The sequence below is a fragment of the Diceros bicornis genome, chromosome 34 (assembly GCF_020826845.1).
Source record: "Diceros bicornis minor isolate mBicDic1 chromosome 34, mDicBic1.mat.cur, whole genome shotgun sequence".
Taxonomy (NCBI): Eukaryota; Metazoa; Chordata; class Mammalia; order Perissodactyla; family Rhinocerotidae; genus Diceros; species Diceros bicornis.
The window spans coordinates 10,782,362-10,800,357 of record NC_080773.1 but is presented as its reverse complement, the minus strand read 5'-3'; the positions used below and the strand labels follow the sequence as shown (position 1 = coordinate 10,800,357).

At 44.1% G+C, this 17,996-nt stretch overlaps 1 protein-coding gene across 6 annotated transcripts in view; it reads left to right on the top strand.

Moving 5' to 3' along the window:
• The window catches only part of ZNF793 (zinc finger protein 793), a 34,955-nt gene that overhangs the window by 10,987 nt on the left and 5,972 nt on the right, over nucleotides 1–17,996 (top strand). For 2 of the 6 annotated variants that reach the window (XM_058529143.1, XM_058529140.1), the window contains 3 exons: nucleotides 7,322–7,367; nucleotides 14,483–14,609; nucleotides 15,136–15,231. In XM_058529143.1, coding sequence (XP_058385126.1) covers nucleotides 7,322–7,367; nucleotides 14,483–14,609; nucleotides 15,136–15,231 — 269 coding nt within the window. Of the gene's footprint in view, nucleotides 1–367; nucleotides 534–7,321; nucleotides 7,368–14,479; nucleotides 14,610–15,135; nucleotides 15,232–17,996 lie in introns of all 6 variants that reach the window. The other 4 variants (XM_058529141.1, XM_058529142.1, XM_058529144.1 and 1 more) reach the window with 3 other exon arrangements.

Below are 17,996 nucleotides of genomic sequence, written 5' to 3'. Positions count from 1 at the left end.
TGTCCTTCATGAAGTCGACATTTTTGAGAGTATAGGTCAGTTATTTTGTATAGTGTCACTCAATGTGGTTTTGTGTGATGTTGCCTCATGATTAGAGTCAGGTCTGCATTTTGGGCAGAATACCACAGAAGGCATGTTGTGCCCTCATGATGCATCGTGTCAGGGGGCACATAATGTTATATGTCTCGTCACTTGTGATGTTAAGGTGATATCTTCCAGGTTTCTCAAAGGTAAAGTTACTATTTTTCCTTTTATAATTAATAAATATCTTATAGGAGGGTATTTAGATACTATATAAATACACTGTTTTTCATCCAACTTTTGCCAATGTTTTTAGCATCCGTTGATGCTGCCATTTCATTTAAAGGGGAAAGAAGTGACTTTTGCAGGCCACAGACCTAGATGGTCACAGAGCCAGGGCCAGAACCCAGTTCCTCTGGACACACATTTGCCAGCACATTGCCACACCGCCACTCAGCTGGAACCGCGCAGCTGTAGAGACCAGGCCAGGCCGAGTAGCCAAGTCCAGAAAGGTGAGGAAGGGAGTGTACTCTCTTAGAGGAGCGAGTAGTGAGCCAAAGCTGGATTAACTGCCTCAGCCTGCTGGGCCCCACGCCTTTCTTTGTGAGGAAGATCAGCCCTGAGCTAACATCCATGCTAAGCCTCTTCTTTGTGCTGAGGAAGACCGGCTCTAAGCTAACATCTATTGCCAATCCTCCTCCTTTTTATTCCCCAAAGCCCCAGTAGATAGTTGTATGTCATAGTTGCACATCCTTCTAGTTGCTGTATGTGGGACGCGGCCTCAGCATGGCCAGAGAAGGGGTGCGTCGGTGCGCGCCCGGGATCTGAACCCCGGGCCGCCAGCAGCGGAGCGCACGCACTTAACCGCTAAGCCACGGGGCCGGCCCCCCACGCCTTTCTTGACAGCTCAATTCCTACTGGTCAGTTCAGTTCACTCAGAGAAACCCCTCCCCCTGTTCAAATGCTCCTGTAGCTTCCCTCATGATGAAAAAAAGGCAATGGACAGTGAATGAAATAACATGAATACCGAAGTGTGTATGTGTGTGTGTGTGTTGTGTGTGTTACAATTACAGACTAGAGTAAGAAACGTTCTGCCACCCAAATTGAACCACCAGTGGCATTTTATTGTATTTCATACTAAAAGTTTTTCTACACAGATTTTTTAAATAATGGGTGGGGTTGTGGTGTTTTTTATTTTTAAAAACCTTGAGACGTGGACCGGCCCGGTGGCGCAGCGGTTAAGTACAGGTGCTCCGCTGCCATGGTCCGGGGTTTGCGGGTTCGGATCCCGGGCGCGCACTGATGCACTGCTTGTCAAGCCATGCTGTGGTGGCGTCCCAGATAAAGGGTAGAGGAAGATGGGCACAGATGTTAGACCAGGGCCAGTCTTCCTCAACAAAAAGAGGAGGATTGGCAATGGATGTTAGCTTAGGGCTAATCTTCCTGACAAAAAGTAAAATAAAATAAATAAAAACTTGAGATGTAACTTGCATAGAGAACAGTGTGTAGCTTAATGAATTTTTCCATATGTGCACCCTCACGCACCCACCACCTAGATCACCATAGAGAATGTTTTCAGCACCCTGAAGTCTTTCCCTGCCCCTCCCAAGTAGTGCCCACCCAAAGCCATCTCATAGGTCAGGGTTACCTGTTTCTGACCTTCATAAAAATGAAATTCAAACAGTAGATCATACCTTTTTTTTTAACTACTCTTTTGACTTACTCGTATGATGATTAATGTATTATGTAAGCAAAGAAGTATCTGTATCTTATTTAACATTCAAGAAAATCATTTTTTATTTCTTCTGTGGAAGAGGCAAGAATCTAAGTAGTTCATCTTAACACTATTCAGACAAATTTGTTATTGTATCTTGTGAAGAAGTTCCTTAACAAAAGACATATAGAGAAGAATTATAAGGGAGCTTTCTGGGGTGATGGAAATGTTCCGTATCTTGGTTGTGTGGCAGCTACATGGGTGAATACATTTGTCAAAACCCATTGAACGGTACAATTAAAATGGATTCATTTAGGGCCGGCCAGTGACTTAGTGGTTAAGTGCGCACGCTCCACTACTGGTGACCCGGGTTCGGATCCCGGGCACGCACCGACGCACCGCTTCTCCAGCCATGCTGAGGCCGCGTCCCACATACAGCAACTAGAAGGATGTGCAACTATGACATACAACTATCTACTGGGGCTTTGGGGGAAAAAAAAAAGGAGGAGGATTGGCAATAGATGTTAGCTCAGAGCTGATCTTCCTCACAAAAAAAAAAAAAAAGGATTCATTTATTAAATGTAAATTATACCTCAGTAAAGAAAAAGATTTTTAGGCATAATAAGCTCACTGCTCAGTCTCTTCCATTACTAATATGATAGTTAAATGCCACTTTCACACTAACCATGCTTTATGACCTGTACAATATTTCAAAGCATTTTGATACAATTAAGAGATCATGGATATTTACTGTCCACTAAGAGAAAAGTAAAACATTAACTCACTTCGCATTTTGGGGTTATGAATTTTTCCACGTGCACCCTCATGTACCCACCACCCAGAATAGGACGGAGAATACTTCCAGCACTTTAAAATTATTCCCCTTTTCACAAGATGATTTGTCAGTAGATTAGTGAGAAAAGACTTCTGTAAAACAAAGCTAGGAAAACGTATTCATTTTGAAACAATTTTTTTCTCTTAAAACTGGTGTCTTCTGCTAATCACTAAACTAATTGGGAGCTATTCACTTTCCTTAAAAGGAGAAACACAATTTTATTCACATTTTTTCAGAGGTTCAGAAGAGCTTCTTCTATAATTTCTTCCTTTCAGAGAATCTCTTTATTTTTTCTTAGTAATAACTTGAACAGCTCTTCATCAACACTATTGCAATATATAAGTAAAGCAAAGAACAGTTTTTACCAACTAAAATATTGTCTATAATTCTTCCTAGCATTTTTTTTTTTTTTTTTTTTTGGTGAGGAAGATTAGCCCTGAGCTAACATCCATGCCCGTCTTCCTCTACTTTATCTGGGACGCTGCCACAGCATGGCTTGACAAGTGGTGCATCTGTCTGTGCCCAGGATCTCAACCTGTGAACTCCGGACCACCGGAGTGGAACGCATGCACCTATCCTCTACGCCACTGGGCTGGCCCCCTTCCTAGCTTTTAAGTAATTTAGTAGGTCAGGACCTTGGGTGACCTTGGGCCTCAATGTTCATATTGAGGTAATTTGGCCTAGTGAACCCTCCATGTTATTAACCTTTGGTGTGTCTAGTCTGTTTTACTAAGAAAGTTTACCTCTAGTTGTCCAGTTAGGATGGGTGTCATCTCAGCTGGAAGATGATATTACAGGGATTTCACTTTCAGTGCTGAGTGAGAGCAAGCTTAATATTTAGGGACGCTGAAAACCTTTTATACTTATGTGATAGTTGGACTAAGTCATTTTTAAATTCTCATGCTTACTTGACACGTAAAATTATATGATTAAAAAGTCTGTTATTCCAGCTGTGGCCAATTTTTTTCAGTCTCTTCTAATTGATTTTCTTCAATCTCAGAATTGACCAACTGTAGGACTAGGGCAGTCACTGATTCATGTTGGAGGGATTATTCATAATTCTGTAAGGAAACCTCAGGAGAGTAATTTGCTAGACCTGTTTTTACAGGAAAAGGTACCAGGATATCAAACGGTGTGAGTGCACTAGACTCAGGAAAAGCTGTTCTCTGTCCCATAGGAAAATTACAGTCTCCTCTTTTTGCAAAGTACAGGTATTAGTTGCTCTGTTTTAAAGGTTTTCATCCTATACTCTTTCTTAGTGGGCAAAGCCTGGATCTGGTGGGCATCAGTTGTGGGGTTGACGAAGTTTGAGTTGTCAGCCCTCAGGGCTACGGCTGGAGAATGCCTGTCGGCAGACAAACACTTGTTGCCCCCTAGTGGTGAGATGGTCTTCCTGCCCTCAAAGATGTGAGTCTGTTCTGGTGGATGCAGAGCTTGTCTTGTTGTGGCTTGCCTTTTGCCTTTCTTTTCCTTTTCTCTTTTACTGAGGTATAAAATACATAAAGCGGGGCTGGCCCCATGGTGTAGCGGTTAAGTGCCTGCACTCCGCTGCTGGCGGCCCAGGGTTCGAATCCCAGGCGTGCACGGATGCACCACTTGTCAGGCGGTGCTGTGGTGGTGTCCCATATAAAGTGGAGGAAGATGGGCACAGATGTTAGCCCAGGGCCAGTCTTCCTCAGCAAAAAGAGGAGGATTGGCATGGATTTTAGCTCAGGGCTGATCTTCCTCACACACACAAAAAAATACAAGGAGCAAAATGTACAAATCATAAATATACAACTTGATGAATTTTTAGATATGTATACACTCCGGTAACCACTACTCGGATCAACATTTACATCACCTTAGATCTGGAGTTGGCAAACTACAGCCCATGGGCCAAATCTGGCCTGCCATCTGTGTTTGTAGTTAAAGTTTTATTGGAACACAGCAGCACCCTTTCGTTTACGTATTATTGTCTCTGGCTGCTCTTGTGCTACAACAGCAGAATTTAGTTGTGGCAAACACCATATGACCCATAAAGGTTAAAATATTTACTATCTGGCCCTTTAAATAAACGTTTGCTTGACCCCTACCTTAGAAAGCTTCTTCCTGCTTCATCTCAGTAATATCCATCCCCTTCCCCCATTCTGACTGTGTCACCAAATATTAGTTTTACCTGTTCTAAAACTTTCTAGAAATGGGGTTATACAGTATATTTTCTCCTATTTTTGACTTCTTTCATTTGACATAATGTCTATGAAATTTATCCATGCTGTTGCATGGATATCAGCAGTTCATTCCTTTTTATTGTTGAGTTGTATTCCATTGAATGGATGCACCACAATTTATCTAGTTCTCCTGGGCAGTTTCTAGTTTTGACTTATTATGATCAAAGCAGCTATGAACATTCTTATACAAGCCTTTATTGAACAGTATGCATTTATTTCTCTGGTATATACCCAGGAGTGGAACTTCTGGGTCGTAAGGGATTCTCTGTTCAGCTTTAGTAGAAATGGCCAAAGAGTTTTCCAAAACAGTTGAACCAAATTACAGTCTCATCAGCCGTGGTTGAGATCTCTTGTTGCTCGTGGATTTGGATTTTCAATTCCAGGCTGTAGATTATTGGCACAGTATATTCAGACCTATTTATACAGTTTCTCACTTCTGTGAGTGAAAAACTTGGACATTCTTTATTAATGTTTTGTACCAGTTTAGTTCTTTATTTCCTAATGTGTGGATGTTTTGGAAATAGGGAGTCTCCGTGTTTTAGTAGTCATATCTAACTACAGTACCATTTACTTTAAGAGAAAAAATTTTAGGGGCTGGCCCGGTGGCTCAAGCGGTTAAGTGCGCGCGCTCTGCTGCGGCGGCCCGGGGTTCGCCGGTTCGGATCCCAGGAGCGCACCAACGCAGCGCTTGGCAGGCCATGCTGTGGCGGCGTCTCATATAAAGTGGAGGAAGATGGGCACAGATGTTGGCCCAGGGCCAGTCTTCCTCAGCAAAAAAAGAGGAGGATTGGCAGATGTTAGCACAGGGCTAATCTTCCTCACAAAAAAAAAAGAGAGAGAAAAATTTTAATATTGTGATTTTTGAATATCACTACAAATTCATAGTTTTTATAGACTGAAATTTTGTGAACATATGTGTTCATAAGGAACTACTGGGCCATAACATAGTCGTGTGATTAGCTTCAGTAGATATGGCCAGTTTTCTCTTAGCACTTTTCCTGCATACTTGGAGCCCCTTGAGGCTTGCTCCTGTGCCCCCTTGCCAGGACCCATCCACTGAAGAAGGGTCCTTCCTTTCTTTTTTTTTTTGTGAGGAAGATCGGTCCTGAGCTAACATCTGCCAATCCTCCTCTTTTTTTTTTTTGCTGAGAAAGACTGGCCCGGGGCTAACATCCATGCCCATCTTCCTCTACTTTATATGGGATGCCGCCACAGCATGGCTTGACAAGCAGTTCGTCCGTGCGCGCCCAGGATCTGAACCAGCGAACCCCTGGCCGCTGCAGCGGAGCGCACGCACTTAACCACTTGCACCACCAGGCCGGCCCGGGTCCTTGCTTTCTGACACTCAAGATTACAAAGGTGCATCTTACATTCTTTGCTGCTAATGTGGAGTCAGCCATTTTTCAAGGAGCTCTAGTTCTTTTTAGTAAAAATTAGTGGTAGAGATCAGAATCTGGGTACTAGCAGGCTTTTCCAGTGAGGATGACACCAGCCCAGGTTATGTCAGTGAGAACAGCCACAAAAGACATAATTTTTTTTTTCCTGTTTTGTTTATTTTTTTAATTGAAGTAACATTGGTTTATAACATTATATAAGTTACAGGTGTACATCATTATATTTTGATTTCTGTGTGGACTACATCATGTTCACCACCCAAAAGATATGATGTGAAAAATCAAGTTAGGGCCGGCCCGGTGGCTTAGCGGTTAAGTGCGCGCTCTCCGCTGCTGGCGGCCAGGGTTCGGATCCCTGTTGCGCACCAACACACTGCTTCTCTGGCCATGCTGAGGCTGCGTCCCACATACAGCAACTAGAAGGATGTGCAGCTATGACATACAACTACCTACTGGGGCTTTGGGGGAAAAATAAATAAATAAAAAATTAAAAAAAAATAAAAAATCGAGTTATTCCATTGATAATTTCAATACAGTTCTAACATTAAATGTTCAAGTACATCATAAAATATTTGTGTACACTCTTAAACTATGATTTACCCTTTTTCTTTTATAATTTAAGCCATACGGTTATTTCTTTAATTAAACATCTTAATTGAAAGTAACAGTTCTTTCTTCTTGTCTGTTGAAAATTATTTTTTAATGGCAACACTTAATAATCTGCTGGATGAATAATAAGGTTTAGCCTTTCAGTAATTATTGGTACTCTAGTTTAAGTAACCATTAGTTTTACTAAAATTATACAGTTATTTTACTTTGCTTTGAGTTTTTTGTAATATTTTCAACACAGTTATAGAAGCCCTTCTCCAGTATATACTTGGGGCCAGTGATTTACGTTTTAAGGATTTTATTTTTTAATAACTTACAGTTCATACTTGGTAGCAGCTTTTACTTCCTGGGAGGTCTGTTTTATGTATCCACATCCTGAGCTGAATGGCACTATTTTTTTCTTCTGCCACAGTGATTTAAAGCATGGGTTTTGAACAAGATTTACATAGGGAATTTGCAAGTTCAAAGACAGGCCTGGTCCCTCACAGCTCTGTTCTCTCTTTCTCCATCCTCCTCCCCCCAATCTCTATCTTCACAGGCCTCGGATCTTAGTCCAAGAACAGCAGAAAATGATTGAGTACCAGGTAAGTGTGATGTCAAGTAGCCTAGTTTCCCTTCTTGGGGAAACTTTTAGAAAAAATACATGCATTTCAAGCATATATACTTCATCATAGCCTGAGTTCTCAGGAAAACAGACTCAGAGATGGAGATTTGCACACAGCAGGTTTACTAGGAAGACTTGGAACACCTGTAATGCAGTGAAGGAAGCAGGACTGGGCAGAGGGAGTTGTTGAACAGAGGCACCAGCTGAACTTATAAGATGCTCTGGAGCTGGAATGGCCCTGCGTGTTGTCCTGAATGGAGGCAAGGAGGCCTTTGGCCCAGGGCAATTCTCAAAAGGTGTCAAGCCTGCAGCAGCCAACATTCTGGCAGCTGGGAGAAGCACCTTGGTGCTGCAGGGGAATTTTTGTGGAATACCACAGCCTCCTCTCTAGACATAGATACAATGGCAGGACACTTAACATACATACTTGCTCTACCCTTTTCTTTTCTCCAGTTAAAATATCCTAGAGATTTTTCCATATTAGTACTTAGAACCACACCATTTTTTTTAACTAGATATGTATTGTTCCATCATACACATGGAATATGATTGATTTAACCAGCCACCCATTCTATGGACATTCAGGTAGTTTCCAATTTTGATATTACAAGCAAGGATGCAAGGAACATTCTTTGTTGGAACACAGATGTACAAAGTAGCGAGTCCAACGAGAGTCGTTAACTGTGGTCTTCCTAGTAACCCAGCACAAAGGCAAACACAGCTAGTCCATGATTTGCATTCCATAAGGAAGAAGCACATTGTTATCTCCAAGAGAAAACTAGCTTTTCAAGGCACTTCTTTCTAAAGACATTTCCCTGAGGGGCCTATGGCTGAAGTAGAGCAGCGCTGCTGCTGACAATGTGGTCCCAGGACGTGGGCATCTCCCGGGAGCTTGTTAGACACGCAGAATGGCAGGCCCCACCCTAGACCTGCAGAATTTGGGCATCTGCGGGTGGGGGCTGGGGAATCTGTGTTTGACAAGCTCTGGGCAATCCTGATGCACATGAAAGTGTGAGAAGCACTGATGGAGTAGACAAAGTTCTTAATAGTAACTGACAAATGCAGGAGCATGTTTTCTACAGCGGTTCCTCTGCACTTCATGTGGAGGAGAGTATTAGCCTCACAGCAACTCCAGTGCTCCAGGTGACCAAACTGTCTGGCCCTAGCTTCCCAATGATTGGATAGTCTTTTCTCTCGGTGTCAGAGTTGCAGAAGTGTTAACCTCTCTCTGCTTTGTGGCCCACATTTGTAACGAAGGAAATGCTAAATTTCAGTTAGAAGCAAGTAAAAATACAAATATTATTTCTTTTCTGGGGGGCAAGAGGATTCCTCCGTGTTTGCGGAAGTCCTCAATTTGATGCAAGGTGTCTGCAGCCTGGATCTAGACTGAGGAACTGACAAACTACCCAGCATTGAAATTACTTTTATTCCCCATAAGTGTCTTTGCTAGTTTGGCAGCAAACAGATGAACATCTTGTTACCCAGCAAGTCTCAGTGTGAACTGTTCCCAGCTCCCCCTACCTTCCTCACCATCTTTTGAAGGTGAAGGGCCCTGTGACCTGACAGGACTCCCCCTCAGCCCCTGAGTTCCTGCATTCCCGCCTCCTCGGAGGCCTTCCTCAAGCAGGGACATCTCTTTCCAGAGACCTGTCCTCTCCCGTTTCCTAGGTCTTTTCCCTTGTCCCTCCAACCGCTGTCAGTGCTCCAATCCTAGAAACCATCACCAGTTCCAGACCACAAAGTCCTTCCCTTTCTCTCCTGGCCTCCCTCATCTCCTGAATTCAGTGATTTCCCTGCTCCTGATGTTTCCACATCCTGTTTCCCATTCCTTCGTGAGTCCAGCATCCTCTCTTCCCACTTAACTAAAACTTTTCTGGCCAAAGTCCCAGGCAACCTTGCTGAGGCTGAAATCAGAGGATGCTTTTTGATTGTTTTGCTGAATTAGACCCTGCCTTTTGCCCCCTTCTTTGTGGAAGGCAGCTCCATGTACTGGTTAAGAGCTCAGGCCCTGGGGGGCTGGCCCTGTGGTGTAGTGGTTGGCTTTGGCACCCTCTGCTTTGGCGGCCCGGGTTCACGGCTTCAGATCCCTGGCACAGAGCTACAGCACTCGTCAGCCATGCTGTGGCGGCGACCCACATATAAAGTGGAGGAAGATTGGCACCGATGTTAGCTCAGGGCTATTCCTCAGCAAAAAAAAATTTTTTTAAAAAGAACACCGACCCTGGAAGCAGCTGCTGAGTTTGAATCCCAGTCCTTACCATCTGTATGACTTTGGGCAAGGCCTTGAATCTCTCTGTGCCCCAGTTTCCCCTTTGTGATATGGGGATAATGGCACCTACCTCAGAGAGTAGATGTGACAACTAAATGAGTTAATATATGTGAAGTGCTTGGAATAGACTGGTTGTCCGTATTAAGTGTTTGTTGATTATAATCACTGAGGTCTGTCCTTCAGTGCTCCCCTACTCTGTGTCTCATGACAACTTCTCAACATCTGTGGTTTCTTTCCATCTGCTTATCTCTTAGACATTTGTGTTCCTGTGGGTTTGAGCCTTCTCTGGGGCCTCTGGAGGTGGTTTCATCCTCTTGGGCAGTTGGGGTGAGTCTGCAGGTGACTCCCTCATCTGTACCTAAGCCCGGGCCTCTTCCAAGAGCTTCAGGCCCCTTTGCCCATGACGTGATCAACATCTGCACCTGGCTGCCCCATGGCACTTCAAACTTAATGTGTACAAAGTTGAACTCTTGACTTAGTCACCTCGTCCCAGTTTCCTATCTCAGAAGATGGTACCATCCCACCAGGCAAGCCAGGACCCCAAGATTTATCCTTGACTTCTCCCCACCTTCCCCCTCTCACACTCAGTCACCAAGTCATGCTATTTTTACAACCTCAGTGGTTCTTCCATCTCTCTCCTCTTCATACCTATGTTTGCTGAAAATGGCCTGGCCTTTTGGGTGCAGAATTATATCTTTTCTATTTTATTCTGTTCTATTCTATTCCATTCCATTCTGTTCCATCCCATCCCATCCCATCCCATTCCATCCAGTTAGCTCAGTTTGGGAACTGTTGACCCAGAGCCTGTCACTGAGCCAAGGCCCTGCGCTCTGCAATAAAGCCTGATGGCTGCTCTCTCACTACCACGGTGTGTTGTTCTGGCATTAGAGAGGGTATCTGGTTGGCACCTGCTCTGTGCCATGGCCTTTGTGTGGGTCTTAGGGTCTCATGTGCCAGCATCCATTGGCTTCCACCCTGGTTTTGGTCCTGCCTTCACTTCAGGTCGCTCTGCCTGGGCCACTGCTCAAGTGCCACTGTGAGACCCAGCATCCTTCAAGGAGACCTACAGCCTCCTGAGAGTGGAGTGCAGGTCTGGGCTGCTCTCAGCCCCTTCAGCCTCTGTGGGGCCCTGTCAATGCTTCTTTCCTCAGGACACTCCCAGAGGTGGTGGGCCAGTGCCCCAGCACCGTGCAGTGCGCTGGAGCTAGCCACCCCACTAATGCCCAGGGCAGAGGCCCTGGGTCTCCCCCCCCAACGCCTTTTCTTTGTCTTTTAGAATTGTTTTCCCTTTCTTTCAGGTTTTAAAATATTGATTTACAATGTTTTTCTACTTAAATAAAATAGGCACCTTTATATAGTGCTATTATGCCAGGCACAGTTTAAAGGCTTTACACATATTAACTCATTTAAACTTCATAATAACATAATAACCAAGACTATTATTATCTCCATTTAATAGATGAGGAACCTGAGGCACAGAGAGGTTAAGTAGCTTTCCCAGGGTCACTCATTTAGTGGCTGAGCCTGTATTTGAACTCAAGCAGTCCAGCCCCAGTGTCCATGCTTTTCACCCACCTGCTGCATTGCCTCTTGTGTCTGTCAGTCATGGGGAAGTTAGAGAGCAGTCCACAAGACCACCCTTACTTCTGACACCAGTTGCAAGTTTAGAGGTTCCCAGGACCACCCTCAGGTTTGATAATTCACTAGAAGGACACACAGAATGTTATACTCACAGTTATGGTTTATCACAGCAAAAGGATACACATTAAAGTCAGCCCAGAAAAGTGACACTTGTGGCCGAGTTCAGGAGAGTTTCACACACAGAACTTCCTGTTGTCCTCTCCCCTGTGGAGTTGTGGGCAAGGCTAAATTCTCCTAGCAACGATCTGTGACAATACACACAGTATTGCCACAGTGGCCTGAGGAAGGAAGCTCGCCTAAGCCTTGGTGTCCAGAATTTTCTTTGGGGGTTGCTCACATAGACATGATTGACTGCTGCCCTCAGTCTCCAGCCCCTCTGGAGGTCGAGTTGATGCCTGTGATCCAAAGGTCCCACCAGAAATCACATTGTTAGACTATCTGGTGTGGCCCTAGGCCCCCAGGTAAACAAAGACACTCTTATCAAGCAGGACATTCCAGGGGCTTAGAGATTAACTCCCAGGAATTGAGGGCAAAGACCAGACCTCTCTTTGGGCAAGGTTAAATTCTTTACTATACAGTCACTTGAAGATATATCATAGGTACTGAAGAAAAAACTTTCCTCTATTCACAGCAGTAGTGTTTTGTTCCCCACACCAAACAATTCTGCCGCTCTCCGCGGACACCAACTGGATGTCCTACAATTTAATTCAATTCCAGAGTTAGCCCACTCCCTACAGGTTAGGGGCTCAGTCTCACAAGACTGCCCTCACTTCAGATGCAATCACAAATTCTAGGTTGTCACCTGAACTGACCAACTAGCTATAAATCAGGGGTTCCCGTGACCCCCTCCTCAGTTTGGATAATTTGCTATAATGACTCATAGAACTCAGGGAAACACTTTATTTACTATTACAGGTTTATTATAAAGGATATTATGAAGGATACAAATGAACAGTCAGATAAAGAGGTACATAGGGCGAGGTACAGAAGGGTCCTGAGCCCAGGAGCTTCTGTCCCCATGGATTTTGGCATGCACAATCTCCTGGATATGTTCACCAACCTGGAAGCTCTCCAGGCTTTTTATGGAGGTTCCATTATGTAGGCATGAGTGATTAAATCATTGGCTGTTGGTGATTAGCTCAATCTCCAGTCCCTCTCCCTGCCCCAGAGGTGGGGGAAGGGGTGGGGGGGGTGAAGGTTCCAACCCTCTAATCACATAGTTGGTTCCTCTGGCAACCAGCCGCCATCCTCCAAGAGTCACATCATTAGCATAAACTCAGATATGGGTGACAGAGGCTTGTTATGAATAACAAAAGACACTCCTGTTACCCCTATCACTCAGGAAGTTACAAGGGTTTAAGAAGCTCTGTGCCAGGATCCAGGGAGGAAGACCATATATATATATTTATTTATTAATATGTGACAATATCACAGGTGCCTTACTAGGTTAGTACCCGTGGGTCTCCCTCAGCAGCTGTCTGGTCCCAGGGCAGTGGGCTCTTTGGAGAATTTGTTCTCTGTGCCCTAAACCGGAGGAATGCCCGGCCAGTGTAATCTGAGGGTTACCAGGCTGTGAGACCTCCTTTCCAGACTATTCTATTCCTCCTCTGGCTCTCCAGCTGAACTCTTCTGCCACTGGCGTCTTAAATATTGTGTCCCTTGGGGCTCCTGGGCACTTTGCTCATCCTGTCTCCTTGCAGAGAGATCCCACAGTTTGACGGCTTCAGCCACCACTTCTGTGCCGATGGATCACCTGGCTTTAGCTCCATTCCTTATCCTGCTCCTGACACAAGACTCATGTCCATCCCGCTGCCTGCCAAGTGTCTCCACCCGTGTGTTCCCCAGACATGTCCAACACGCCACATCCTCTCTGCTTCTGCTGTTTTTCTCATCTCTGATTTACCACCATCACCCTTTGAGACACCTGGGTGTTATCCTTACCCATCCTCACCCTCCCCAAGCAGTTAGGGTGCAGGTTCTGCTCTTCTCTACAATGGTCCTTCTCTACCCCACCATTACTGTCCAGCCCGTGACATCATCTTCCACCTGGGTGATTACAGAGTCTGTCTCCTTCCACTGCTCTCCAGGTCACCCTTCTCTTTCCATCCATTCACTTTCTAACTCTCCGTAAGTTTTGAATCTCTCGTAGGCAGTATTGCTTTTTTATCCAGTCTGACAATCTCTGCCTTTTTGGAGTGGTTAGTCATATATTAAATTACATTATAATTTAATATAGTTTAGTGTATATGTATAAGTATTACTATGGTTGGATTTATATCTATCTTTTTAGTATTTAGTTTTCTATTTGTCCCATCTGCTTTTGTCCCTCTGTTTCTTCTTTTCTCTCGTGTGTGTGTTTGTGTGGATTAATTGGATATTTTTTAGAATTTTGTTTATTTACTTCAGTCCACCTCTTTGCACTATGATTTCAGTGGTTACTCTAGGAATATGATGTACATCCTTAACTTTTCACAGCTTAGAGTTACCACAGTACCACTTGACATAGAATGCAAGAAACTCAGCACATGCCTTCTAGAATGTGCTTTCTACACACACCCCTCCCTTGATAGATTTCCCATTGTCTTCAAGTCCATCATCGCATCACTCGCAGGTCTCTGTATGCTTTCTCCTGTTACTGAGTGACTTCCCACCCTTAGAATCACTGTTTTGCCACCATGCCTTCGTTCATGCTGCTTCCTCTGCAAAGAATGCAGTTCTCCATCTTCCTGCAGAGAAGACTCAGCCCCACATATCCCTTAGCTCTGAAGCCTAACTAGACCCTGAAACATTTAATGGACCATTCACTTCTCTGCATTCCATCACCTAGATGTCCTGCCATCACAGCTCTTCAGCTGTCGCCCTGATGGCTTTACTTGTTGCTCTCTGCCAGGCTGTGAGCTCCTTGAGGTCAGGAACCATCCAGGACTGTATCCCCAGCAACCAGCACTGGGTCACACGGTAGTCCTTCAGTCAATATATGTTGATTCAAGGTATAAATGGCAATGGCTTCCAATGCGATTGTCATTTTCCCCACCATCTATATCCCAAAGCCAGGAATAGAAAAGGCATCCTAGATAGATAAATGAACATGATAAGCTCTGACCTATGAACATTATAAAAAACCAGTACCATCTACCCCGCCTACATTTTTCCCCCATGACTCAATGTCATTTCATATTCAGCAGAGACCTGTGTCATTCAAGGATGTGGTAGTGGGCTTCACTCAAGAGGAGTGGCACAGGCTGAATCCTGCTCAGAGGGCCCTGTACCGGGACGTGATGCTGGAGACCTACAGCAACCTCGTCTCAGTGGGTAAGAACAGCTCTGCCGCACAAGCTAGATTATGCTTGAATGACCACCTTTCCTCTTTCAGTTGCTAAAATAACTGAAGTACCTAGAGCCTCTGAAGTACCAAACAATTTCTATGTGCCAGACACTGTTTTAGCCACTTTAAAAATATTACCTCATTTAATCCTCATAAGAGCCTTGTGAAGTGGGTACTAATAGTACCACTATTTTACACATTTGGAAACTGAGGCAGAGAGGTGAAGTAACTTGCCCAGTGTCACCCACCTAGTACATGGTGGAGCCACAGTAGGATTTGAACGCCTGCAGTCTGGCTGCACATTCTGCATTCCTGGCCCTTACACTGTGCTGCCTCGATGAGTTTGGTTTGACTGTCAGTGGGCCTGGATTACTAATTCCTTTGGGTTCTGGACAAGGTGCGTGTACAGTCTCCTCCCAAGTATGATGTCTGTTGTGCAGCCTTTAATGCTGCCTGAGTGGCCCTGAAGACCAAGGAGCTCAGCCCAAGGCCTGGATCATTTCCCTGGAACAGGTTATGAAGGCACCAAACCATATGTGATCCTGAGGCTGGAGCAGGAAGAAGCACCGTGGATTTGTGAGGCGGCATGCTCAGGCTGCCACTGTCGGGGTAAGTGTGACAAATCCAGCAAAAGAGGGACTGTGGGAGTCTGGCACCTTTGGAATTTTGTTTAGGATCCAGCTCTTAAAAGCCTGAGAGCTTTGCATGCAGCTAGAGACATTTCTCTAGGAGCTTCAGCCTTCTTGACCCTTCAGCCTCCATGCATCCCACCTCACTTATCCAGTGTTCCTCCTTCCTCTGCTGTAAATCTCACCTCTCCCTGTGCGCTTGCTCCATTCCCTCTCTCCAGAATCCTTGGTCTCTCTCTTGAGGTTATCAGTCACCTTCTCTTTCGCCTTCAGGCATTCTTACAAATAGGCTTCTATGATTCTATCATTCCCGCTGGTCCCTTCCTATTCTCTACAGTTTCCAGGTAGAATGCCTCAGACCTGTCTGCCATACCCACCATCTCACTTCCCATCCTTTCCTTAATCCCTTAAGTTATCTCCTAGTCCTTTAATTTCCTTGAGTCACAGAGGAGGAAGCAGTGAATTCCAGGAGGTGACCAGGTGAAGGAGATGGTGGAGCTTGGCTGGTCATAACCACTTCAATTTAATATTCAGAATAACTCTCCCATCAGCTCTGTAAAATATCCCAACGATACCCATGGTACTCTGAGTATTGGTAGCCCACTGTTAAGGATGCCTCTGAACTTCTGCTTCTCCACAACAGTCATGGGCTTAACAAGAAGAGTCAGTGCCATCTGTTCCCAGATCTCTTTATGCCGCTTATACATGGTGTTGTAATCACATAATTGAATTAAATGTTATATAAACCCCCAAAACATTCAAGTCATTTTCATGCTTCTCCCCAAAATGATGTCTTTGAAATTGCTACCATCCGGCTTTCACTAGGTGTAGTAGTAGCAGCAACAGCATTAGAATTATTGGCCAACACTCAGGGTGGGCTCGGTATGTGCCAGGTAGTTCTGAGCCCTTTACATATATCCACTCATTCAACCCTTACAACACCTGTGAGGTATCCAGCCTTTATCAGCCCATTTACAAAAGAGGAAACAGTCACAGAAACTTATCTAAGAACATATAGCAGAGTAAGGGACCAAATGGGGATTTGAACCCAGGTAGTCAGGCTCCAGAACCAATACTCTTAACCATCACACTCTGGTGCCCTCTGGGCTGTATTTTGCTTCATTAAACTGTGCTCATAAACCTTTGTGAAACCATTGTAACCTGGCTATCAGCCGCTTTTCTTTTCCCTCTTTCAAGAATTTTATATAATAACTGCAAAAAAAAAAAAAAAAGGTGTCTAGTCAGCCCTCCTTTCTAAGCGCTCTGTGTCCTCTATTTCCCTGGCTGCAGCCTGGCCTTTTCCTTCTGAGAGGCTGCTGCATTTTCTGTTTTCCAAACTTGGTCCTTTTGTCAGTGGTGCAGCTTTCTCGAAGACGTCATGTATTCTGAGGCCACATGATGCTCACAACTGGCCCCTTTGGCAGCTTGCATCCTTTTGTCCTCCTTGTGCCACCTAGCCCCCCGTTTTACCAGTCTATGGATCAGCTCCACGGTTGTGTCCACTTACCCTTGGTTTTTGTATGGCAAAAACTGAAGTCGTCCTCATTCCTATTTGCTACCTCCCCTCCATCCACACACACACAAGTGCCCCCATGCACATACCTCTCCTTGCTTCTTCCAGAGCTTTGCTCCCATGTGCTCATTTTGAATCTTCTGTCTTTGCCACCTTCTCTAATTGTACTCTCCGTATGTGCTGGTTTTGTTGTTGGTTTTTTCTTTGAGAAATGACTTTAAATCTTCCTCTTTACTTTTCATTTTCTGCTGACGTCTCCTAAAACTGGACCCAAATAGCCTCACGCCTGAATGTCTTTAACTAAGGGCTTCTTCATCGTTTTTGCACCATGGAACTCTTAGGCATTCTGGTGAAGCCTAATAGACCCTTTTTTACATATAAAAAATAAAATCCACACAAGGGGTGGAGAGATGCACTTATATGGTGACTGATAAACAATAATGTACAACAAAAATTTCACAATAAAAAAAATTAAATAAATAAATAAATAAAATCCGTACGATTACAACAGAAACAAACTACTAAAATACAGTAATTTAAAATAAAGTTAGAAAATGCAATATCAAAATGTTTTCAAAATGTGTGATAATAGTAGATGTACTTCCTTATTTATACATTAAATATCTAGCATCAGGTCTAATAACTGTCATGCTCTCAGAGATGATTGTAAACATATTTTGAGAAATCTTCAACAACTGTGTGACACGAAAATACTATATTCACAAACTAGTACAAGTTACAGGAACTAATACCACTGTGTTTTTTGTTGCTCACATTTATCATTGAAGGAAGTGTGCAGTTGTAGTTAGAGCTTAGTGAAAATAAAGATGTGATTTGCTTTCCTATCCAAATTCACAACTCCCCTGATTTCTGACCACCAAGTTAAGAGCTCCTGCTTTAAGTTCTGGTTAGCTTTGTTGATTTCTTCTTTTATCTAGTTCATCTTAGAGCCCTTGCCATTTCTATTGTAACTAGCTCAATATGATAAGCTCTCTGATGACTGCTGTATTAGTGTTTGTCAGACTCTTAATATTTTGGGCAACTTGTTAAAATGCAGATTCTGATTAAATAGGTCTGGGGTAGGACCCAGGATTCTGCACATCTGTCAGCATATCAGTTCCCAGATGAGGCTGAAGTTGCCCATTGAGAACCACGCATTGAGTAGCAGTATGCTGTATAACATTTAAACCCCTTTCCTCTGTAATAGGGATTGGCAAACTACGGCCTATAGG